Source organism: Crassostrea angulata, chromosome 1 (assembly GCF_025612915.1).
Source record: "Crassostrea angulata isolate pt1a10 chromosome 1, ASM2561291v2, whole genome shotgun sequence".
Classification (NCBI taxonomy): Eukaryota; Metazoa; Mollusca; class Bivalvia; order Ostreida; family Ostreidae; genus Magallana; species Magallana angulata.
In genome coordinates, this window is record NC_069111.1 from 32,552,546 (window position 1) to 32,579,940 (window position 27,395).

Sequence of the window (27,395 nt, forward strand, 5' to 3'; positions counted from 1 at the left end):
AGGAATACATACGACTACTTAAACTATTTAAATAATTGTTCGTACCATTTAAAATCTGACTACTTTCAAGGTATTTATAAATAAGTTTCCCTGAAAAACAATGCTTTAGCATACATTACATCGAATTCATCAATCATTTTCAAGAACTAAGTCTTGTAAGCAGCGATGATTTGTGCTGAGGTCCAAACACTGTTTCACTTTCGGTTTGTCTGCGTAACTGCATAGGAGAGTTGATTAAAATCAAAATTATTTCTTAATTTCTATATCTTTTCAACCCGATAGATATAAACTGCGTATTAATTTATTGTGAAGATATATCTTTATATAACATATTTAAATGAATAAATCAATCAAATATTTCTTAGCATGAAAAAATACGACACATGTACCTTTAAAATAAATAAGATATACTCGGATATTGATCACCAAAGTCAGTTTTTTTTTCTGTTATATCTACCTGGATTCAGGTAAGGACTGCGAACGATAGCATTGTCTAGCCGCCTAACTAAAAGTCATTTTTTTGAAAGTTGTCTAATCAAAGTTATTTTTTCATTATAATGTAAACATTTATATATATTTTCATTAAATATAAATGATTTGGTAAACAAAGAGAGATAACTTTGTATTTTGGGTTAAAATAGCTCATTTCATAATAAAAAAATAACGGAAAACGGAAATGTTTTTAAAAACATCTCCCCCCCCCCCCCCCGTGAAATAAAAATTCCTTTTGAGGGGATTTTATTATTGTTATTTAGCAATATTTTTACCAAAGGGTTTGTTGCTTCACGGGGGAACATATGTCTACAGACCGAAATACATTCCAAAAATAGAATTTTGCATTGTAAATTTTTGAAAAATAATTAACAGATATGAATTAAAATGAAATTTTACTTTAAAATATATCGTAAATATGTTATTAAATTTTATGCACATATTGGCCGCTAAAAAATATTTTCCTCACTCATAGAGACCGATTTCAATGACATTTTTTTAAGACCCCGCGTTAGCAAAACTTTTGTTTTAAGATAATTAATTTGATTACAAATTTTATTTTGATATAAATTGATTAGGATTTGATTATACCTTTTAGTAGAAAACTTGGTTTTTGAATATCTGACAGAAATTCCAAAATATTTGGATGTAAAATGTAGGCGGGAAACGGGCGTTAGCGTTTGCAGTTCTTTTGTAAATCTATCACTGTAGTTATTGTTAAGGAACGATTAAACAAATGTTCTCATAAAAGCAGAACTGACACTCGTTACAATATATTTTTTTTATTTTAGAAAGAGGTATAGCGCACTTAATATACGATTTGGCCTAAAATATAGCCTTTTGCAAACATCAGACATTTTTTTTAATATTATACAATATTTAGTTTAAATAATAGCAAAGAAACGCAAATTACACAATCATCATGCTCTAAGAGTCGTTATCATTTTACATGACATCATTAAAATATTCAGGTTTGTTAAGAATATATAAGAATGTAGTTAGTATACGATAAAAAATTGGATAATTTACTATTTGAACCACTCTAAACCAAAGACATCCGAATAAAATTATGTTCTACAGGTATTGTAGTACACGTTTACATTGAATTAGTTTTGGTTTAACGTGCTCTTCGTACTAAAAATTAGACAAATATTTCAATTAGTACATGTATCTTTTCTATTACAATCATGTATATAGCCATAAGTAGTAATTTTTCACTTAAATTGAAACATGAACAGAATAGAGAGGTTAAGTTACATGTATCTATTCCTCTGGGTTTTTTTTTTAATTATCTTGTTGAATTCAGACTGAGTATGAGCACACCAAATATATATAGATCTCTTCACGAACACTATACATGTACATATGTACTCTATATACATATACACTTAGATCCATTGCATTTTGCTTGAACTTATCACGGTTCAGAATATCAACTACTGTTATACACAGAGTTTCCCAAATTTATAACAAATCAGTTGTTACAGACACAATTTTAAAATCAGTACAGTGTACCCAGGTTTCGAGAATCATTGCGACAGCTAGGTACCTGAAGCTATTTTTAGTAACAGGTAATTTCCGTCCAAACACAGGTGTAGGCGAATAATGGGAAAAGGCGCTATATCTCTTTGATTAAATATTGATAAAATAGATTAAAAAAGAAAATATACACAAATCAAACTCACATCAAAAGTAAATATACATTGCAATCTGGTATTAGTATTTGAACCTTAATATAATATTTTAACTTTATATCTAACAATATTATTTCACAACATTTGAGCTCTGAATAAACATTCAGGAAACTTAATTTGATAGAAAGGTTTTAAATTTGCGGAATTGCAGGGCTACATGTATGTCATCCTGTCAAGTTTTGGTGACTTCAGTCTCCTCTCAGTTGACAATAAGTCAAGCAAAATTATTCCTTAACTTGAACTGTACTTTGTATGGCTTTGGTTGGAGAACAAGGCCTGGCATCATTTCCCTAGGATCAAGATGTGTCAAGATTTCGTCTGAAGGTTTCGTTACGGTGCAGATTTGGATCAAGGTAGCGAAAAACAAAAATGCACGGTTCTTTGCAAAGACTTCTCCGATGCATGCTCGTTTGCCAAATCCAAACATCAACAAACTACAGAAAGTAAAGAGAAAATTTGGTCATTGTATCTTTTACTTATAAAACGTGTTCTATATCTCTATATTACGCGACTGGGTTTACAACCTTTGCCTACTGGGATGGGAAGCAGGCAACAGCAATCCGGATTCGTCTAGGAATCGATCCGGTCTAAAGGTAAAAGGATCTCCCCATTCATTGCTATGAAGAACTGTCCATAAGTTAGTCAGTATCTGAAAGTATTAAGATGTTAATATTTTTAATATAAGAAAAATGAAAAGTTTTGTTTTTGTACAAATGTTAAATTCTGCAATTTGGTATGTTTCTATCGGTTAAGAGATATTTAACTTAAATGAAGTTAGCATGTACATATAACAAACTAATTCAGTCAAAATATATCACCGTGGTTCCTTTTTCTATTGTATGACCTCTGATGGAACATGTCTCTGATGCATAGTGTGGAAGAGACAGCGGTGTATGCGATATATACCGCAGTGTTTCCAACAGAAATGCCTCGGTCAGTGGACAAGAATGGCGGTCTGTGACGTGAGCCTCTCTTTCGCCGACGACGTCATCTATTTCATCTTGTATTTTCTTTTGAATAGTTGGGTACTCGGCCAAAAGATAGATCACTGACATAAGAGTTCCTCTGGACGTTAAGAAACCTACAGTGTAGTAGATGTATTATTGTCCTCTGCGAATTAGAAGTTTGAGGTAAAAAACAATAATTATCATTACTAATATTACCAATTACACTACTATTTGAAATTAATATATTTTTGTATATGTCGTTAAATGTCTACCTCCTCCAATAACATTGGCAAAAATGCCTCTTATTTCTTTTTCCGAAATAAGGTGTCCATGTTTCTCAGCTCCATTTTTTATTTCGTAGTACATCCCTTGTTTAATATCTTTTTCAATCTAGATAAAGGAAGAATTTGTTCAAAGTGAAGTAATTGAATGTAGGCAATGTGAAATACAGTGTATAGATATTAGTGTGGATATGTTGTATATATACATTGTTAAAAGAGGTAGAAAATCAGCATCAAATAAATAATTGTTAACTCAATATTGACGAATTCTAAAATTTGATGTTTTAGCATTTAGTCTTACATGTAAGATTATCTACTTTGGATATCTTGTCAAGTTGATCAAGTTGACACCCCAAATTTTAACTCAGTTGCCGATATTTTATATCTGGATGGTTAATATGAAATAAGTGGACTCCACATTTCAGTTTATTTTCTTTTGATAGCTATTGTTTCATTGCTACTTACTGATATATTTCTTATGCTGTTTATTACTTCGTTAATGGTGTTTTTACAGTAAGACGGTTTCTTGGTTATAGAAAATGGCAACTTCAACAGAACAGGGAAGGTTCTAAACATCAGGTCAACAATTGGTGATGCAATTTCATTTGATGTTTCGTCCATTTCTTTCATCCACATCTGTAACTGTTTATCAGTCGTTCCAGCTACCTGCATGTAAAATATATAGAGTTTATTACATGGCAATTTTAATATCGCGGATCCTAAATTAGCCCGACTCGAGGTTGCAGTATATCAGCCCGGGAGCCGTAAGGAAATGCATATTTTATACACCTATTGTTTTTTTTTTCAGGTGAGCTCGTTTACAAGTCCTTCTCGACTCAGTGTATACCAACTTTTGGGTCGTAAGATACAATTGTAGGGACATTAACTTATTTGCCAAGGTAAGGTTGCAAAATAAATCCTTTTTTAATATTTGATTGAATTAGTTCCAAAAAAAAATTCCAGATCACCGACCTTATCTAGTAAAGTTTATAGCGTAATACCGTAGAATTCACATAAAAACACAAAATAAACTTAGCACTTATTTGCAAACTTCACGCTACATATGCACCCAGTTTTCTCCAAGGAGCCATGTATCTGAGCTTGTATGAGTAGAGCAATAAAAGGAATATGTTTACCAATGAAGCCAGATTTTCGAACAGGAACTCCTCCACCACATAATGCGGATCGAGATCTTTATTTCCATTTTCAGCCACATATCGTTTGACATTTTTCAGTTTCTTCAGAACTTCATCTTCTAATAATTGAATACCCTCTCCATAGGAATGTAACAGTTTGTGAACCAATTTTCTTCTCTTCGTCCATTCCTTGTCAATTGGAGAAAATGCAATATCTGAATAGTTTTCCATACAGTACTCGCCGAAAAATGACGGTTCCCGAGATGATGTTATTGTTGCATTTGGCTCCGTGCCTAAAACCTCCCGAATTATCTCGGCAGAGTTTAAAGAAATGTAGCTTTTCCCGAGTACAGAAAACTGAAAAATGTCTCCATATTTGGTAGTCCACTCGTATAATCTCAAATGCAATCGACTGAAATCAATTCGAAAAATAACTCCGAAGAATGGAAGACCGACCGGACCAGGGAGTCCAGATGTAGTTTTTTTACAGTAATGATAAATAGTAAAAAGTAAAATAGCGATAACAGTTATGATTTCGAGCATTTTGTATCGACCTTTCTCATGAGCAGCTAGGCAATGTATAAAACACCTGGGGATCGACGACTTATGGGGTTTCGGAGAGGTCAACCTTATAATAAAAGGCAAACATACATATCATTGGTTGGACACTTCAGTAAAATGTGGAATGGATTTTACATTTTATATAAAGATTTGCATAATTATGTATTTATTTATTTTGTTTATTTACATTGTGTACAAGATTAAATAATATTGATTTAAAAGATCGCCCATGTCGAATTATATACAAGGATATTAACGTACTAATCTTTATACTTGAACAGATGCAACACATTATTTCGATTTATTGAAGTCCGATTCGATCTCTTAAACACATAAAACCAAAATTAAATCCCATTACAAAACAAAAGTAAAGCCCGATAACTTTTTATTTTGCATATACATATGACAATCTCTCGCCGGTACTTACACTATGCCATCAAAATAGCCTTGGGAACTATACGTCGATGTGCCCTGATTCGATCACCGTATTAAGGTGACGGTCACTCATGGACTGGCTGTGTAAATGTCACCATTTTATGAACCACTGTATATAAGAATTGACCATATTTTACTTGTACGCATTTCGGCGGAAAAACAACATTAAACCAGAGACAATCTTGTCTGTAAAAGGCATTAGACCCTGTCTCTGTCTTTTACATCTACATGTACCTGTTTGTTTTGAGTGACTACAGCAAAAAATTACTGACATAAATTTCATACGAAATGCAATATTTAACATTTTCTTTAAATGACCGTTTAAATCGTAACGGTTATTTACAGTCATAGTAATACACATTAGGATAACTTCTGATTTTATCATATATTTTTTTATTTTTTTCGAGTAATAAGTTACACTATAAATATTTTGACGGTATTTATGTTGTCTAAAGACGTTTCTTTCTCCATTTAATAAAGAAAACAAGCACTTCGTTCAGTCACTGAACGTTCGGCTATTTTATCGTAGATAATTATCAATACATTCTACAGTTTGTATACTAACCATCAATCAAATTTTTTAAGTGATGTGTATTATTTTTAAACATATTGCTGTTACAGTACTTTTTTGTTATTGAATTGTTTTTACTTGGTAGGGAAAAAAATGGCATGTACAAAAACACGTCAAATTGGCATTCCTCAACGAAAAAAACATGCACTTGATATTAGAATTGAAAATTATCCTTAAACTGTTATCATTTTATGACAATGTGATTTATATTTACAAATGTAAATGATCATGAACGCCCTGATTGACAAAAATGTGCAGTGTAGGGAGTAACATTTTTAATGCATGTCACTCTTACCTTGTTAGCTCAAAGATCACTTGGTAAATAAATATTAGTTTCCAGATGATTTGTGATTCACTAATCAAATAAACAGTTCAGATTGTTTTATCATGATTATTGCAGTCAATAAATTAATGAAATAATATTAAAGCTGCTTGGTCCGATTTATTTGTTATTACAGTATCAAATTTTTTTTCCACGCAAACCATTTATCTTTGGAAGTTATGGACTTTCTCCTATTTACACCAGCAGAATCAGTCTCCTTTCAAAGTTAGAAATATTCAAAATAATAAATAAAAATAATTTCTTTTTGGGCAAACGAAAAAACAAACCAAAATGCATCACGGGAATGTTCAGAAAAAGAAACCGTTTGGTTCCGTCCCCCGAATGATTGGGGTCATTCAACCCGCATGCTATGCATCGATTGTAAAGAAAGCTAACTTCAGAAGTATTACCGAACAAAACGTACACATGTTTATTTGTAATTTGTCTGATCATTTCGACCTTTATACAACCATACCCGTCTCGCCGTCAGGGGTGAAATTTAATATGAGGTGAAATAACGCGGAACCCTTTTATGTCGTTTGTTTTGTTAGCAAATTTTGTACGTATTTTTCTTCATTGAAATTTAGCTTAATTGATTGGGAAAACTACTGCAATGTCTATTATTATACATAATTTTACTTAGCATAACTATCGTTTACAAGCGTGCATAAAATTTGATATAAAATCGGACCAAGCAGCTTTAAATCCAAGCCTTATTTTGTATTGGGAACTCTCAGACTGTTTTTGTAGGGTTTGGGGATTTTTAAAAAGAAAACACAAATATGCATTTCTCTGTTACATATTAACACTTCCAAGAAGGGGGAACAATGATTTTCCTAATTTCATTTTACCCGATTAAAACTAGTGCTTGGTATACCTGTACTTATAGGTAAATGGCATTCAAGAAAAACAATATCGTACATGTATAAATATTCATTTATTAGTTTGTCTTCATCTATGCAAATCTTCTTTTAATTAGAATGAAGGTGTAGGTGTTATGTCCTCTTCTGTCAGGTCGTACTGGGAACAGTCGGGTTTCGTGTGTGGAACCTTAGATCCCTTTACGACTGTTCCGGTAATTTCCGTTACACAGAAGCAGTGATCTGTTAAAGCATCATTAGCATAAGTGATTAACATCATAGTTCATTATAACGATATTTGGATAGTGACACTCCACTGGATTAGATAATTCAAGGTCTGGGATCCAGATTTACCGACATCTAGATAATGAGTTTTTCTTTCTTGTGCATTTTGTCCTGTCCTATAATATTAAATATTGAAATTTTTCGCAATATATTTCAATATTTTATGTGTATGATATTGTAATCTATGGTAATAAATACACCAACAAAGAGATGAAACCAATTTTTAAATAATGTGCGCCATTGTGCTATCAGTTCCGTTGACGTGTAGTTATCGAAATAAAATGTCTTCGTACAACTTGTCTATCATTTAATTGGTGTATGATTTTATGGCAATCGCAACTTCTCGGATCTTTCCAGCAGGCTCGGAAAAACACCTCGAATGTATTACCTAGGCGTTCATGACAACCCCCCTTTTTATTTTTATAAAACTTGATACATTAAATACAACACATTTTACGATCTGCTGAGATGTAAGCTAGACTTGATTAAAGTAAATGATATACCCTAAAATGTAACACAGAAGCGACTAATTCTAACATCCGGTAATGTTAATACATTCGCGGTGTTTTTCCGAGCCTGCCGGAAAGGCCCGAGATGTTGCGATTGATTTTATGGTTTCCTGTGTTCGGTTAATTCCACGTATGTAAAATTTGGTTGAACATAATTATACAGGTTTCAACATCGGTAAGGGGCGTTTGTGTTTCCATATTGGCGGTGGGGTTTTTTTTCTCTGGTGTAGGTTATTACTGATTAAGGTACCTCACTACAACTACAAGTATACTTTTAAAGACACTACGTCACAAGATGGCGATTTAAATGTTTTGTTAAACTGTTTACATTATTCTATTGGGTTGTATATCGTCGTAGCTCAGTGGTTAAAGTATTAGGCTTCTGAACAGCAGATCATGAGTTCGAATCCACCTGGAGCTTTTGTTCATGTTAACTTAATTAAATTTTTGAAAATGTAATTTTTCATCCAAAATTGCATATTTTTGCATATTAGACTTAAGTACTTCTTATCCATTAAGATATCTATCATAATCAAATAAATTTCTTCTGATTTGAGAAAATATTTCACGGTGTAGTGAGCCTCCTGAAATGCGTTAACTTTACTACTATAACATACCGGTTAATGGCTTGTAAACCCTACCGCAACTGGGTTTTTTAAAAAATATTTTTATCGTTTGATCAGATGAAATAAATTTACACTCGATTCATTGAGTGGGAACTTGCCTGTATTGTCACACTGAACTGGTTCAAACTTGCCCTCGGCATCGCATTTCGGTGTCCACATTCCCTGGTATATGACGAAAGATATCATGCGTAATTGGTACATCTGTTGACACTGAGTCAGATCACGTCTAGCTGGTGAGTGAGAGGAGCAGTCGGCAGAGCCTAAAACTTTGCTACTTTGAATGACTTCGCCATTGTGAGAGGTAACACAGAAACAATGTCCTGTAAACAAGAGGAATACATAAAATTGACCCGTGGGGGATTCGTTGTTCACTTACTTTTAAATTAACAGTATTCTGCTAAAGACACGCTTTGCTTGCCTGTATTGTCGCATTGCTCTCCCTCAAAGTTGCCTTCAGCGTCACATTTTGGGAGCCACCAGCCTTGCCATACAACCATACTAATAGATCGTTGTCGGTACATTATCTGGCAGGGCGTGTAGGACTGACTGCGGGTTTTTCTGGCTGAAAAAGAAATCAAGTCCAAATGACTTTGATTCAAAAGTATACGCTCTCGTGATATCACTGATTTTTTTTAAATGTATGTAAACAAGCATTCTGAGAGTATTGCATAAGCAATACACGTCCCCTACCGGTTTGTGGAAATTGTGAAAACAATGCACTGTTATGCAGAATATCGAACCCGAACATTAAAAATTGGAATATAAAAAATTAATTTTCTCGAAAATATGTCAACCAGACGCTACAAAAGTGTAAACTTAATCTGAAGTTTGCAATTTTGAAGCTGTTCAGCAAATGTCATATTATTCCTCAAACGCATAAAGAAAAAGAGTCTGGAAAACTGAAGTGGGACAGATAGACGGACGGACTGACGGACGCAGAGGAAAGCTATAGTCCCCTCCGGTGAAAACCGGTAGGGGACTAATAAGATTGTAGTACATAAAGTGAATCCATTTAATTCAATAATATTACCTCGCCGACATTTATCATGATATGCAATGGGTATATGCCGAAAACAGTTCTGTGTGGGAAAAAAAATCGGAGAGTTTCGAGACCCGTTTGGGCTGAAAACTGCGATATTTTTTTATACAGAAGTGTTTGAGACATATATCGTAAATAAAACACTGAATTTTATTGTTGATTTACCCGAGACAGTCCGATTTTGAAGGATAACAGACCTGAAAACACTGCATGGTAATGGTCCGATTTTAAGAAGCTTACAAAATTGGACGGATAAATTTTAGACTGCTGAAACAAATGGATGACAACTCAGCAATGTTTTAATATGTATATATACTTTGTCTAGGTTTGCTACAGACGCCTTTCCCGAGCCTCATCACGGAGTGGTTTTCTGTCACTGGACTGATACATTCCAGACCATCGTCACAAGGACCGGAGGGGAGCATTCCAAAGAAATGGGGACCGGAAGGTAAGTCACAGGACTCGCCCACTTGCTGCAAATATCAATGTTTGAAATATGTATGATTTTTAATGCATGAAAATTAAATCGATATCTTGTTGATATATGAAAAACATTTATTTAAAGCAAGAGGACAAAAACAGGGTGATTTTCTTTACATTTTCATTTTTATTCGGTGTGTAAATTATCCCTTGATTTACACTTCCTTTGAAGAAATTTCTTGATCCGCACAAGTCTTTTTAATAGTTTTCAACTATTTTAGTATTGGTAGTAAACTATTGAAAGATAAATACTTATTTATTTTGACATCATTCACAATGAAGTGAGTCGCGATGAAGACCCGAACACAAGATTCCGTAACAAATATTGTATTTTTTTACTCAGTAATTTTATTTAGTTGAATGTTATATATAATTCATATTGATTTAATGTGTGTACATTTATTTACGTATTTTAAGGCGCACTTTGTTCGTTCAAATTAAGATACATGTATAATGTATTGTAGAGAGTTCCTTATTCAGACCTTTGCCCTGCTTTTGTACCCATGTCAATTTTTGTGAGTGTTTACACTGTTTCAACTATAAAAATATAGCATAATAAAATCTTGTTATATTTTTTTTCCTTTATCACTGAACCCAATGAATTAATAATGGCAATTTAAGCAAATGTGTGAGTATCCTAAGAGACAAGGTATATAGAACATTGAAATACACGTATTTCCTTATCAATGTACACCTGTATATAAACTATAATCTGGTATATCAATTCTATCTTTATCTATTACTTGTATTACAATTCCCAACTCTTGGCGGGCGGGGATGTCATTAGCATTAATTAAATCGCATGTCTTTTCAGTATTGACATTTGTGGAAAGTTTTAAAAATCTAAAGTAATATGTATCAAGTTCTTCGAAAGACCATGACCAAAACGCAGAACATACCTTGGCACAAGCGTCTGTACACCCACAAAAGCCCCCTCCTTTGATGATGGACCCCTTGCATTGTAAAGGGGCAGCTTTAATCATTCCACATAGTTCTGGAGTACATACTAAAGCCTTGCTTGCCGCAAAGCACCCAAAAATCAGCACTATCAACTTCATTGTTTCCTACTTCTCTGAGAATTGAGTTATGAGAATTTGGCACCTGCGAGCACGTGATTTAGATATGACGACTTTTACTTTGTACCGGAAACGAATCAACGTTTTCCTATATAGTTTGAGTTAATGAACTTATTGTTAATCTGGTATAACCAGTTTCCTTATTCAGCGTTTTGTTTTATAGTTTTATAGTACTGCCTACTAGTAATACTAAAGTGGTCCAGAGGGTATGGTATTACAAATAAAAATGCATTGAATAATTTCTCAGTGATCACTTATTCCATAACCTAAATGAACAAATAAGGCATATTATTGTATCCCTCTTCAAATTTTTCTTATTTTTTTTTCATCTGAAAATTTCATAGACATAAAAAAACCATTATGATAAATATTGTTAATCTGCGCCGTCCATTTTCCATTGCTATTTAAACTACTGTTATTGAATATCGATCTTGAACTTAGTCTAATTCATGAAGAATAGACTTTTACAAATATAATTTTGAAAAGGTATAATATAATGATCATAACTACTTAATTTAAATAAACAACACGTATTTAACAAACACTAATCACCGAGAAAACAAATATTTTCGAGGGGCATTATCACGATTTTGGTCTTCTTTTTTTTTCGATATACTATTAACAGTGATTTAGTAAGGAATTTTAAAAGGCAGCCAAATTTGAGTTTCATTCGTTGAGTATTGAGCAAATTTCAGAGCTTACAATTCTTCACTATGTAAACACAAATTTTGTTTACATTTTAAATGCTGAAGTGAGAATTCCCGTTTTAGACCTAAATGAATGTGTTAATGTTAGGAACTGTTAATTTATGCTTACAACTAATTAGAAAATAGACAAATCAGCTTGAAAAGGATTTTTTACTGGTGTATTGAACCTATGTAAACAAAAACAGGTCAGGAGCCTATGCCGAAGAATTGTGAGCCCTGTATCTTGATTTTAGCTCTGCGACCACCTCTCATATTTAAACATTGGAAATGCATTAAATTTTATCAAGCATTTTAATAATAAAACAGAAAAATAGAATTTGACCAAAACCATGAACATGGCCCCTCTAAATGATTAAAAAACACCAATTCGCCCATTGGTGAGTTGCACAAACCAGGGTAAATTGCATATGAAATATCACTTTGGTATCAAACTGCAAAGATCGACAAAGTATCTTGTATCTGTATTCACTACGCAGAATCTTGGACCTTAGAAAGAAAGCGCACAATGTTTATCACAAAGAGGCAGTCGAATTTACCTTATTTATTTATACACAAAAGACATATTCAACATATATTTTTCAGTATGTCTTATTTTATGGATGATATTCGTCAAACAAAATAATCTGTGCGACGGAATTGCGCTTCTTATGCGTGTTGTGTAAATTAAATTCAGGTTGTATCCAACAATTAACTGAACAGCAGTTTTCGACTCAGAATCTCCAAAATAAATGTTATTTACAAAGAAAACACAGCAATCTATCACTTCTTCTTAAACATGCTGTATTAATTACACCATGTACACAACAGCATAAATTATACAAAAAGCAAAGAAAATCGCAGGGAAGACAACCCTGGAAACATTGTCCACTCGTTGGGCATCCCTCTTTCCGCTGCTAAACCTTCTGTTGTTTGGGTTCTGCTTCTCTTCTTCAGGCTGAAAATGATCATGTTCATAACCATATTATAAACTTATGAACATATTTAAAAACCATGTTTTTAGGGTTTATAGACTTATTATATGTTGCTAAATATTTTGGTATTGGCTATTGTAAATGTAACACTTATTACAAGAAATTATTAAATTCTAACTAAAGGTTTTATTCACAAAGATAATTCCATGCTACTATAATTTTTCCGACGATGTACAACAAAGCAAGCGCTGCTAATGTTTTCTGTGTCCATTTCTAAAGAATTCATTCTAAAGTATATATAACAAATCTATAAATTTTAAAAAAGGTTTTATTGAAATGGTGAAAGGTCTTGCTTGCTAAATTGAAGAAACTTTCATTTAACTAATGTTTGAATTTAAATTGTCAAAGACCCTTTTAAGAATGCCCCCAAAAACACGCAGAAGAGAAAAAGAAAAAAAATTTAGATTGACAAATGGATCACTTAGTTTAGATATTTATAAAGCCTCTACTATATCCCAAATTGCCAGATTGACAGATCGTGTTCGAATCTTAATGGGAATCTGTAGTCGTAAGCTGGTGACCAGTTCGAGAGAAAAGGACAAATACATTTGTTAAAAGTCATTTGATAGGTTCGTTAATGCACGTATTGAATACTTTTCTAAAATAAAGGATAGCCATTTGTTACCTTAGTAGACATGTGTAATAGAAAACTTTTGCTTAATAGTTACTTTGATTGCAATCAATTATTTATAAAATGCATTCAATGGATTTATAATAGTTCAAATTATAGCTTTTGAGAGTCCTCAAAAACTGAGGTATGTATGAATTTTATCATGAAACTTTACAAATATATTGGAGTAAGACAGGTACCAATTGGTGGAAGAATTCCACACCGACTATTGTGTTCCTTACTTTGTTACTGCTGTTAACAAAACTGCTGGGGTCAGCGAATTTCTGCTGTCTTCGCTGCATTACGTTAACAATCGCAAATTCCAGCAGCGCAGCAAATACAAACGCCAAACAGACGGCCATCCATACGTCAATGGCTTTAACGTAGGACACTCTAGGAAGCGAGGAAATGGCGGCGCCTTTTTGTGTTGTCATGGTGAGGACGGTAAGAATGCCAAGTGAGATGCGCGCGGGCACGGCGTCAATGCTGAGCCAGAAAGAGACCCAGGACAGAAGGACGATCATGATGGTCGGAATGTAGATCTGGATCATGTAGAAACCGGTGTTACGTTTTAAGTTGAAGTCTACCTGAATGCATGTAAAGTCGGGACCACCTGGAATGATAAAGAACTATCCAATTACAACATCGAACATCCAAACCAAATGTATAAGAAATTATATTTTGGGTAAAGTTGCATCTTTATAAAATGAAAATTGTAATTACTAGCATACCGATATTTTCGTCACAAGAGTTCCTTGTGTTGACATTGACAAGAGTGAATTGAGGCAGCTCCATTGTTTTGCTTGCAACAACCGGTTTGACAGATTTCCATACAAAGTCGATGGTTTTTCGGGTATATGCAACTAGAATTATTAATAGATATTTTTATAACTTTCAGATGATGATAAATTCTGCAACATTGTTTAGCATCGGTTTTATTGCATATGGCGTGCTGATTGTGTTATTTCACATGTTGCATAACAACGATCTTTATGTAATATGCATAAAGCTGATATCTTGTTACCCAGAATAATTAACGTTAGTGTAATGAGTATGGGTAAATATCACTAGCGAGCTGGAGACAAGATGACTAGATGTTTGATTTGACCACTGACAGTCATAGAGAATTATTATGATAAGAGTACTATTACAATATCTGTTATTGATTTAATTTCCCATTACATTCCGTAATGTAAAACCTGGCTTTACAGCAAGTTAAAATAACTGTCAATTTTTGTTGTTAGCGTGTGAATTTAATCTCAATTAATTTTTTAATCAAATATACTTGTATATTTAGATTGATACATGTCACCCTTTTTTTAAAATAATGTAAAGTGGGTTCATTCGCTGATCATTTCAATTCCGTATCAACTTTAATTACAATACGAACACAGATAATGAAAACAAAGTAAATGCTCACAGCTCTGCAAATACAATGAGCACCTCTGGGAATCCATTGGATATTTTTGAAGATTCATCGGACATGAAGCAGTCAGGGAAACACTGCAATAAAATTAAGAACTTTTAAAATTTGGAATTATACATCATAAATTGGAAACACTTAGGACTGTAGACTTTTGTCCTATTGATTTTACTTGCATGCTTAAGTCTTTATTTGATAGTTTCAGTCTATCGGTATAAAAGTCTCTTAATTTTACGAGTTCATGTGCATCAAAAAGTGTAATGATCATTTAATCACAAACCTTCTCTGGAGATTGAAATACAGTGTCTGTGTTTTAACGACGATTGCCCATTTCCAATTTTAGGAGGGCAATTTCGCTTTTAACTGATTTAAACGTTTTAAATGCATTTATATTATGAAACGTGAAGCGAAATAAATTAAGGAACGCCATGTTTATTTCATGTCTGCGTGTCAGATTAATGACCATGTGTATTTCAAATTTAAATAGAATAAACAAAATCATATTTTTCTCGTCCATCTCATGAATATTATAATACAATATCATGTGAAAATTGTCGTTACTTCGCAGGTTGAGACTTGCACATGCAAGTTTACTAATTAAAAACTCTTTCTCAGGATTCCAGAAAACATCTTGGGATTGACATTAAGCAGATTTGAGTCGTTTAAAAGATTAATGCAGAAATAATTAAGTTTAAAATGTGCAGAATAAGAACTAGAAGACTAAGATTTCATTATATATCAATACAGAGTGAACTTAAGATTTTTGACGAGATTCAATGGATAATTGTTGCTTTAATATAATGTCTGAGGTTGTACAAATTTTAAACTTATTGGAAGAATTCATCTCAAAGAATTACTCTTTAAGAGTTACGATGCGATTATTTAGAAGTAGAATGTTATGTAAGATTTCTCAGTACATGTAACATAATTTTGGTTTTTAATTTTTAACACCAATCAGCTAGATGATATACGTGGAAAATTAAAACTTGAAGTCAAATATTATAAAAGAGTGTAAAAACACTAAATGAACCTTTGCCATTCAGTCAACTGAAATGTGACAGAATGATTACTGAAAGGTGGCTGAATGGCATAGCTCTGCCATTCAATCACCATTCCAGACCATTCGATTAACATTCAGTTGACTGAATGACAGATGTTCATCCTGTGAAAGTCAGTCTATTCATATCATGCAAGTTATATTTGCATCTGTCGATTCTGAATCCGTTGGTTAAGGCCCTGTCACACCAATTGCAAGCTGCGTCCCCACGGCGTGTTCACCGCGTTGTAAAATTCATGGAATCGCCGTAGGATCGTAAGGAAAATTCAGAAAAAATGTACAGTTTTATTTGAAAATTTGACGGCGACCGAGGCGTGTAACTGCGTTTCCATGGAGGTCTACTTGGCGATTAACTGCGCTCTCGCTGAGTCTCCGCCGAGAGCTCGCGACTTGCTAGGAGTTTTTACCGCGCGTCCACGGCGTGCTCTGCGCGCTGACTGCGCTCACAAGACGTTCTTTACTTCTTGGTAGGTTAATATTAATTTGTACAATTGTATCGGAAACAAACAAAAATTTACAACTAGTAAATAAATGATTAAAAAATTGTTTTGATTTAATGAAAAGGTACATTGTAATTGAAACATAGTTACTTCTAAACAATTTGTGAAGGATTAGGATGAAACTCTTAGTAGTCAAGTCTACAAAAAAGATCCGTTATTAGTTGTTAGAAAACATAGAAAAGATGTGAAAACATCAGAACCAAATGGCATGAATTCCATCTACGTCCATTGATTGGTCTTGGAATATTAGCAAATGCTACTTTTTACATAGTCATCTACATCCAGTTTGATAATTATTACATCGCTTGCTATTGTACAACAGCCATTTTTCGAGTTTTCGTGGTCTTGATGACAACGCAGTAGAAACGCCGTGGGAGCGCGGTATACACGCAGAAGAAACGTCACGAGAGCGCGATGAACGCAGCAACAGCTCTTTGGGGTCGCTGTGTGAACGCAGCCAAATGGAAAACAACTTGTTCAAACGCTGTGGGTGCGCAGTGATAGCGCGATAGAGACGCAGTGAGATCCTAAAGGACTCCGTGAGGTCTCCGTGCAAGCGCAATTGACTTATCACTGCGATTAGCTGCGTTCCTTGAGCGCGCCGACGGAGCTCTCGTGGCGCTGTTGGAGATCTTACGGCGCTGTCATGGCGACCTCACTACGCTTCTATGGCGTGTTTATCAGAACGCCGAGCCACGGCGCGTACTTTGTGCATGTTCAAAGTGCGCGCCGTCGCATGGCGTTCTTTAATGTTCAAGGCGATCCCACTGCGACGGACGAAGATGCCGTTGCGTTGTTACGGCGCTGTAGGAGACTCTACTGCGTTTACCTTGGCGTCTTACATTATTTAAGGACGCAGCGGGATCGCCGCGAGAACGCAGCTCCGGTGTGACAGGGGTTTTACAAAGCGATATCTATACGTGGAATATACATCAAACTTTTCAAGAAATGCTAAGAATGAAGAAATTGAAGTTAAAGATTAAATCATTTTTGTTTTGTTGCATTCGTATTGCTTTCATATTTTGAATTTGGATAAAAAATATGGGCAGAATGAAACAATACTGGAACAGCTGCATTTGTATCAAAGACAGCGTGTATTTTATTGCAGCATAAACAATTCTTTAATGACACAATACATGAAAACATCAGTATGCTATGATACATGTATGAAATACAAAAGGATTTGAAACAAGATTTGTCATCACTAATATTCATCCCTTTCCTTTTTTATTATTTACAAGACGGATTTACCTACGAATACACATCCTCGGCAAAATCAAATTTAGACAAAGTTTTTTCTTCAAACTGAACACTGACGCATGTACGCAAATACATCCCACTAATCAGCAAAAACCAACAATTTAAGAAAAATTTTCTCCACCAAGTTAAATGATTCTTCATTACTGCATCATTTTTTAAATGTTTTCCACGTGCAAATAGATCTCAATGGACACGCCCGGTTAGGTGATTTTGATAGCATAGATTTATAATTTGATTCTGTTTGTTACACCGTTTGTTAAAACCTCAATCCAATAAAGATCATTTAATAAAAGTCTAAATCATTAATCTGCTCATCCAATACCACGGATGTGTTTTCTGTTTATTTTACTGTAGATCTATTGGTTAATATCCATTATGTATGACATAATATTTCGCCCTTCTGCAAAAGTTTAAATGGGATACCATTATGTCTCATGTGATGTTTTATTCAAAACCAATTACGGAGAAAATGGACGATTAACTTCATTACATAACAATCCTAGTAATTACTCCCAAAGTTCTCATAAAACCGCGATACGATTGGTTAAAAAATCTGGAGTTCTGTTAAAGCTATGATTATCAACTATCATTTCCTTTGTTTTCCTCATATCTTTTACCATTGAAATTATATGATGAAAGTTTTACTGTAAATTTTGATTCTTTTAATATAATAAATTGTTTAACCAAATTACACATGATAAATGCCAAACCCCATATACCCCTTCCTCTTTGAATACAATAATAACACAAGATATTTAATCATAATGATATATCTAATGGTTCATACTTCAATTTGTGGTAATTGTTTTAATGAATAAATCAGGATTAGCCAGGCGGCATCCATTCTCTGTGAGCATTGAATGCAAATTTGACTGCCATAATGATTATAGATTGTACATGTAGTAATACAAACGGCATTTTCGGAATCAATTACACTGGGCGGCAGTTGGGTTATTATTATAGATATTCCAATAAATAAGATAATTATATAATAATTACAATGAACTTAGAAACAATATCGGATATAACTTTAGTAGAGAGTGAAGCATTATTCAGAGACATTTCTGATATAACATTAGTAGATAGTACATTATTCAGAGACATTGGGATTTATAGAATTCATTTTAACATAAATTAAATCCAAAGCCACATTAATGCATTGTTATTAGAGAAATTCTACACGATATATTCTCTGTGATATCTAAAAGGTTTCCTGCAAAACAATGAACTTTATAAACGCCGACCCGGAAATTAATATGTCGAGCATCCAACAGACACAATAAACATTAATGGACAGGGAAAAACTGGATACGATTAACAGACGATACGGTATATTTTCCTACTGATATTGCAGATATGAGAAATATTAAACGATTAACTGATATAAAGCGAGAGTGCATTCACACTCTCTCTCTCTCTCTCTCTCTCTCTCTCTCTCTCTCTCTCTCTCTCTCTCTCTTTCAAACCTACTGTTTTCAATTTTTATTTTCTTTGATTAGCAGATGCTTAAGTAATTCAATCTTAACACCAGAGTTCAGATTCTTTTTTCAAATGCTTTAACATTAGTGCCTATGAATCACTTTTATTAAAGATTTATAGTTTCAATACTACAGTATTGTGTACAAATTGTGTAACGCACGTTATGAAAATTTGTAAAATATTGAGTATATCTGAGGGTATATCTTTAAAAAAAAGCAATGGTTTCATGCTTATATAATATTCTTTTTAACCACTTATCTGTTTTGTAAATGTGATTTACAGCTCGAAATAACTGTATTATCCTATAAGTAAAGCTAAATTAATGGAAAGCCACTGTAGCAGACACAAGTTTTAACTTTAATTTTCGCTTGTGACGCTGCACTTAAACATCGCTTAACGTTTATGATATTATAATAAAAGTCATCATTTTACCGTTGAGTACCATGCCTGTGTTATAGTGGTTTATATGCGGTAATTTTCCACACACTTTATATGCAAAATATATATATGGAATGTAAATATACATTTATGAAGTTTTAAAAGCGGTTCGTATATCATATAAGGTTTTTTTTTATTATGTATACGTTTTAGTTATATGAACAATTGCAAACTGTATAAGTTGTATCAATAAATAATAGGGAGAAATCTTTATGTCTTCAACATGTTAATAATTTTGATATCAGATCTACTGGGTTTTTTTTTCAAATATTTACCATCTTACACTTCATGCAAACGCCGTAACCGTTTAGTACTTTGATCCTGCTAGGGGCATGGTCACGATTTTAGCTATATTTTATTTTTATATTTTTATTATAATTACAGTGCTTTGGAAATGCATTTCTAATGATACAATACAATTTGAGAATCATTCGTAGTGATATAAGCAAGATACAGGGCTCACAATTCTTTTTCAAGTAAACAAGGCTCGTGCACTGTTTTTGTTTACATGGGTTCAATATACTATATATAGTAAAAAAATCTTTTTTCCAGCTTATTTGTCTATCTTCTTACCTATTTTAAGCATAGAGAAACAGTTTCTAACGTTTAATGCGTTTTAGGTTTAAAACTGAAATTTTTACTTCCACATTCAAAATATAAACAAACGCTTTGTTTACATAGCGAAGAATTTCAAGCTCTGTAACTCGCGTATAATGCCTATTAAAATGCCTTTCCGAAGCATTATAAATATTAGAATCGGAAAAAAAATAATTTTTGACCAAAATTGTGACCATGGCCCTTTAACTTTCGATGCTAATGATTCAATACCTCAATGTACAAAATAAATCATCTACAGTTCCAGGAGTTTAATGCTTAAAATGTCAAAATGCTAGATTCTGTCATTAGAAACTCCCTCAATGAAAAACTTAATTTAAATTCACAACAAAAAGAGATAACATAATCTGTCGGACTTTTTTAACATCATATTGCTGTAGTGTGTACAAGGCGTGTGATTGGGTGTCAATTTCTCATATCAGCGTAACACTAGTTGTTTTACTGAGAATTCTCTGGACGATTCAAAAAGACTTAGTGTTTCGTCCATAACTGTAATCGATTTTTGAAATTACAAAAACGAAACTTTACCGTAGGCGGTATTTGATGCATCCGTTGTTGTAAAGATGGAGCATTTTGTTTGGCACTGTGACGACGTGAAAGTTAGCGCGCTTCTCATTAGTAAAGTACAAGTCCGGAACCCAGACTCTGACCATAAATTTTGAGTCCAGTTCAAAGTACTCGTCCATTATCATTCCATAAAATATCAGGCGCGGATCACACCATTCTTGTTCAATAAAAGCGTTAATAGTGAAATCCTACAATGAAAAGGTGGGATTAGATAGTAAAACATCGCATTTACTATATTGCTCTCTTTGATCCTGGTAATCGCGATGGAAAAGCCATGATGTAATGAATATCTTACGCCATTTTCATATAATCGATACTCGGCGTAGTTGCATTAAACTATATAATTTTACTCTTTTGCAGTAATGTTTCCACGATGTGTTTGATGTTTAACAGATAATCTGCACCAACAGCCACTTATTACGGGAATGTATTGACGGAACCGGCATGTCTGTATACATGGCGTACTCACCATAGACTGTTCACTGATGGAATCAATGCTATTGACGTAGAGACTCATGTTCACCTTCGTTGATTCATCTGGAATATAACCCTAGGTTTATATTTGAGCATGAACTACGAATTCAATTTACCGATAACAGAAATGAAGTTTGTTATTGCACATATATAAATGAAATGTCTTTGATTTGAGAATTTGGTATGGCTGTGAGGTGTTTCAGATACCCCTAGTTGCAAACAAAGTTATTTAGAAGTTAACTTGTTGTTTGTACTTTGTGCTTTTGTCCGAAGAAACCATAATTCATTGACTCTTAATTACAAAATTCTTGTATGGCCCTCAATAAAAGAATATTTTTCGAACAAAACAATTACAATCGTACAATAATTTGGAAAGATTCATAAGGTATTGTTTTGGTCTTACGCAGGTATTTGTGGTTACTTAAAAATAATATAGAAATAAATTTTTAGAATGAACATTGAGCTTAATACTCAGTTTCAATAAAGGTATGTTATAATGCCTTGCAAGTTTGACACGATAACTATACCGCCGAACAAATAACGGGGGACATAAGTTGGATCCACTTATAGTGTATCCCAGGTTACTGCTTCACTCACTTTTTAACGAATTTTAACGAAAATATACACACCTTTCAAAAGAAGTACAGATCAAAATCGATACAAGAAGAAATATCAACGAATTTGTCAGAGAAATAAACAAGAACAAACGTCTTACGGAGATTTATGATGGGAAATGTTTACATCATTTTCCTTTTCTGAAATGCCTGGGACACCTCGCACAATTTTTCAACGTTATCATCCGGGTATTTTCATATCTGCTGTTATGCAAAATCCCCGAGGACTTTCTATTTCTGGTTGTGTATTTAAAATTTAACAGTATAGGAAACGTTTCAATACATATAATCTGGACTTTTTTCATTTTAGTGAATAAAAGTAGTTTGGGCACAAAGCCTTAAGGTATTTATGATTATCGAAATATTATGCAAAACATAGTGAAAGCAGAGTCAAGGGACAGGCTGTAGTAGCAACTAATTGTCATTTATGATTCCATGAAGCTTAACAACTCACAGATTTGCCTCCGGTTCTATATCTTGAACAAAAAAAATCATGATATTAGTCTGCTGCTATACCGGCCTTGAAGTATTTTTCCTTTTTTATGTTTTGTTAAAGTGCCATTGGTATGTCATTGTGTAATTACACACAGGGTTCAATATAGCTGCAGGCCTGTAGCTCCCGGTCTGAAACAATTCGGATGGACGACCTGGGAGCTACAGTGCCTCCCATAGTAAACAAACTGCAATTTACGGCGCCCAAACATCGGCTAGTTTTGGACTGATTAATTTCATTTTCGAACACTTTCTGTACAAATGTTTGATTGCAAAAAATTCCTCGGACATTTAACTACAGATATTGTCACTTCACTTGCCTCTGATATTCTTTTAAACACCATCACCAGCCCCGTAAAGTGAAGTAGAGCAGTTTGTTTACATGTAAAAATGGCGACCCTCGATCTCGACGTGAATTAATATACTTCTTTTCCGAGGTCGGTTAACATGTTTAATAGATAATCTGGGGCAAGTAAAGTGACGATATCAGTAGTAAATTGTCTGAAAATTCTAATGGTACTTACTGTTTTCCCAGAATTTGTGTGAGAATAAGGTTAATCAGTCCAAAACTAGCGCAATTTTTTTTGCACCGTAAATTGCAGTTTTTTTACTATGGGAGGCACTGTAGCTCTCAGGTCGTCCATCCGAATTTTTTCAGACCGGGAGCTACAGACCTGCAGCTAGGTTCAATATATCCTATCGAGAAAGTAATTAAATGGACTTTTTATCCGTGTTCTCCATTCGGTGTCAAACTTAACAACAATGAACGCAATGAGTAGAAAATCAGACAGGATGATAAGGAAACAATATTCGTAAGTATATATAGTTATTTCAGTAAAATAATGTTATTTGAGTTCTTTAAGGTTATTTGAGTACTTTTAGGAACATTTATCTCTTTTACAGTTTTATTTAATTACACTGTAGAAAAGTGGCGGAGTGGCATGCTTACTGGATAATTGTTTAACATATAGTTTATACAGTCAGATTACTATACATGTATGTGTTATTTATCATTTTCTTTTATAATGACGTTTTGAAAGAATCATGGGGTGATTAAAAATATATCGGTAATTAAAGATATATGTTACGTAATTAGGTAAAAGAAGAGAGAAAATTCCGCCACTACTGTTAGATTATTCAATTTACTTCGTGTCTCTTTTGCAATACCGTTTCTTTTGAAACTGTAATCGAAGTTGATAATACAAGGTCACTGCAGTTTTGAACTTAGAACGTGCGATGTTTGCAATTGATTATAGACACCACATATTCTTTAAATCAATGATGCCTAGGGCTGTTTCAACAACAAACCAGAAATATTCAAGTTTGTTCAAAAAATGTTCTTTTTTGATCTGCCAATGGTAATTTTTTTCAACATAAGCTGTCGCAGTGTAAGGGACTGAAATTTTATTTTTGTTTAAATGTTTTTATTGTGTATATGAAGAACATTAATTCAATGTAAGCGCCAAACTCAACGCATCATCCTCAGCATGCTTTGATTTTTTATCATCACTTTAAAGCTTTGGAACCAGCGTAAAAACTTCTGTTGATTTCCATCAAATTGTACAAGGACTTTACAAAGGTTTTATGTCGTTTTTGTTTCTTTTCGTATCAGTCATTGTGATATTAATTTCATAATACATATACTTACTGCTCTCAAAGTTTGGTGAAAGGCTACTGTCGTATTCCTCGAACATGGCCTGTATGAAGTCAGTTCTAAAAATGGAATTTACGATATCGTCAAAAGATAATAAGCAAGGAACCCTCTACATTATATTTTACCCACAAAGTTCTATTTGACTGATGCAAAAGATGCATATAATTGACAGTGGCAAATAAATTAGTTAATTTAATTTGGCGTTAGAACGTAAGAAAGCATTCAATTTGGTTGGCTTTCAATTTCGTCGGAAGTTGATGGTGGAACATGTCAATATGAAACGCTTTGATTTTATAGATATAAAAGTTACGACTTATTTCACAGAAACATGCAGCTGTTTATCTTCATCTGATATATATAGAACGATTTTAAATTATATTCTAATCAAAACGTTTATCTTGCATATGGCGTATTTTATTTTCATATCGCATTAATCAAGCTGTTGTTATAGACTGTAATAATGATTAGATACATTTGTTTTCTTTATTTGTGACTGTTTCTGGCCGACCTATGCTGTATGCAGATCATTAAATTGTATTGGTTCTGATAACAAAACATTTCATTGATTCAACTTAAACATTGTTTCGGATAATTAAGATAATGCCATTGTGGCATTTTTGCATCCGTCTAAGCTGCATGTATCGAAACATTCACATATGCAATATGATAAACCGTTGATTAAAAAGTTTTAAATCACCTTTGTTATTAATGTATTTCACCTCTCGGGTGAGATATTAACCTTTAAAAAATATTTTCCCACAGGAAAAGAATTGTCCTGTAGGATATTAAGAATTTCTACTGGAATAAAAGAACTCCCTATAGGAATTTAAATTCCGATATGATTTGAGCAAAACACTCACAGGATTTTAAATTCCGAGAGGAAAACGACTTGATTGCTATAAATGGTTAACCTACCCACCTACTGAATTTAACCTACTGAATGAGATTAGGTGCAGAAAACGAACACTGAAAAGACAATTTTTGGTCATCAAGAATTAACACTAATTTAATCAACTTTTAGAGTATCTATTAATGATAAATAACTTTAACAACCTAAATACGATTGTAAGGAGTGCTGAATTACATTTTACTAAAAATGGTTCAATATATTATAAGAGGAACGTATCATTGAACTTGAATTTCATCTTGATTTTAATACTCTCTTTTGCCTCGGAAATTATCTTTTTATCTATTTTCTTTAAATTTTATTTCCGGGACAGGGGGTTACTGTTTTATAACATTACTACAATTCACCAAACCCAAGGAACAAGTGAGCTCTGATTAATTAATGTAATAGGGTTTAATTTTTTTAAAAAAATATCACTTAAAAATCATTGTCCTATGCACTTAACAACAAATATTTTCATTTCATTAGATTATACAATCATACATTTACATTAAGAAGATTCAAAATACCGATATGAGATTATCTGCCTTATTTTAAGATCAGTGGGTTTTTTTTAAATTATAAAATGTCGGATTTTAAAAGCAAAGTCTTGTGAATATCATTTTTATAGCAATCGGAATATCTAATAGTTTTATCAATTTAGTACTCTTTTTAATTTTTATTTTAAAAAAAATCAATTTATTAAAAATCGGAAATTTATCAAAAAGAGCACCAAAAAAAAAGAAGGGTCGAAATAGTGCTTAAAAATCTTACTTCATGATATTACTTCGGCATTCCGTAGGCCTTGTGAAAAGAATGACAGATAGACTAACAGACAAACAGGCTATCAGCAACGGCATTCCCGTGCGCTTCTATCGTCTTCAAGCTAGTGTGTACACCGAAGCCCTCTCCTATACTGTCGCTTTGGGAAACTTTATAGGAGTTTTATCCCATGCATTTGTAGATGCAATAATTTGGGTCCAAAATGGGAGGGGCGCACCCTCTCCCCGTCACCTAGAATTTACTAGAGTTTGCCACTGAAGGACCACCTCTCGTGTTAACGGCATTGGTACTTAACTGCTGAAAAACAACAAGCACAGCTGATACAGCATCCATATTGATTTTGTCTTGAACTGGTCTACTCTTTTGTTGGGTTTTATTGTTTCTGAGTAGATGCAAGACAGGAGTTTTTTGACAGAAACCATGAGTTTTTGGTTGATTACCGCAAAGTTTTCAGCAGAAAGGAAAAAATAATCAGACATATATGTATGCTAGGTTTCCTTTTACTGGTTAAATTTCATTATTCTGAACTTACTCCGCTTACATCATGTGGGAAATACAGATGTCATTATAAAGGATGAAAGAAGAAATATATTGATGCTATGTAAATACAGGTGCCTGTTTTACTAAGTTGGATTTTTTTTCAAAGTGAGTTGAAAATCATCAGTAAGATGTGTGTCATTTTTTCGTTAAATATGGCTTGTGATCATGATATTTACACTATTTTTTTAATTTTTTTATTAGTACTGACACTTTTTTGAGCGATATGTACACCTATATGTACGCTTGCACACATTAGAAAACTGTTAAGCTAAAAATTAATCTATATACATTAAGTTATTTTCTATGGTAATAGAATTGCATGTTCTAACTATAAAATGACTGAAGATTAAATGATAATGCAATTTTAACCTCTGTAGTATAATTATGACCAATTATCGCCATTTGGGGAACCAATCAATAAAAAATACGATTAGTAATTCATCAAATGGACGACATTAATATTAAAAAGGACATCAAAAAAACTATAAAGAACATACCCGTTTGAAACCGATAAATAAAGATACCATTTTGCTCTAGTGCTCTCTCTCTCTCTCTCTCTCTCTCTCTCTCTCTCTCTCTCTCTCTCTCTCTCAGAACCATATCAATTTATTAGTATCAAGTACTTTATTCGTATCAAGTACTTACTGATAACACAATAAGGTTGATTGATTGATTTTTCCTAAATATGACAACTCTGACACTTTTAATGACCAACGATAAGCAAAATGTATCTGTAATAATTAAAATTATAAATGTCGATGTCATTTTCAAGTAATTATGAACCATACACGCGTATCAAATTGAAAAGTGTGTTACTGTGCTCTCATGTTCCTAGAATGAAGTATCGATACATCTATTCTAATTCCCGGCTTTATGACTTACTTATTAATCTTGCATCTCAGATATAAAACTTAATTGCTATAACTCGAAAAAAGGGCTTTTAATCAAGGGTATCTCACCTATTATTGTCTTCTCTTGACTTGTCAAAATGACAGATTAATCACTCCAAAT

General features: G+C 33.3%; 3 protein-coding genes across 4 annotated transcripts; all 3 read right to left on the bottom strand.

Moving 5' to 3' along the window:
* Positions 1–1,258: 1,258 nt before the first annotated feature.
* Positions 1,259–5,138, bottom strand: LOC128186341 (uncharacterized). Its single transcript, XM_052856146.1, has 6 exons — positions 4,551–5,138; positions 3,880–4,080; positions 3,406–3,523; positions 3,005–3,267; positions 2,711–2,835; positions 1,259–2,620 (listed from the first exon to the last, which is right to left on the bottom strand). Exons 1-6 carry the CDS (start codon positions 5,091–5,093, stop codon positions 2,401–2,403), a joined length of 1,470 nt encoding a protein of 489 aa, XP_052712106.1. The 5' UTR covers positions 5,094–5,138; the 3' UTR covers positions 1,259–2,400.
* Positions 5,139–7,357: 2,219 nt separating this feature from the next.
* On the bottom strand, positions 7,358–11,329 carry LOC128188746 (equistatin-like). Its single transcript, XM_052859994.1, has 5 exons — positions 11,138–11,329; positions 10,075–10,231; positions 9,138–9,281; positions 8,818–9,039; positions 7,358–7,542 (listed from the first exon to the last, which is right to left on the bottom strand). The coding sequence occupies exons 1-5, from the start codon at positions 11,294–11,296 to the stop codon at positions 7,415–7,417; spliced, it is 810 nt and encodes a 269-aa protein (XP_052715954.1). The 5' UTR covers positions 11,297–11,329; the 3' UTR covers positions 7,358–7,414.
* Positions 11,330–12,537: 1,208 nt separating this feature from the next.
* LOC128190291 (glycine receptor subunit alpha-2-like) lies at positions 12,538–26,122 on the bottom strand. Of its 2 annotated transcripts, XM_052862309.1 has the most exons (8): positions 25,836–26,122; positions 24,170–24,234; positions 21,411–21,478; positions 20,903–21,129; positions 15,023–15,105; positions 14,334–14,465; positions 13,845–14,215; positions 12,538–12,955 (listed from the first exon to the last, which is right to left on the bottom strand). In XM_052862309.1, exons 1-8 carry the CDS (start codon positions 25,919–25,921, stop codon positions 12,809–12,811), a joined length of 1,179 nt encoding a protein of 392 aa, XP_052718269.1. In that variant the 5' UTR covers positions 25,922–26,122; the 3' UTR covers positions 12,538–12,808. The 2 variants fall into 2 exon arrangements, with proteins under 2 accessions (XP_052718269.1, XP_052718276.1); XM_052862316.1 differs by lacking the exons at positions 24,170–24,234; positions 25,836–26,122 and adding an exon at positions 23,046–23,096.
* Positions 26,123–27,395: the final 1,273 nt, after the last annotated feature.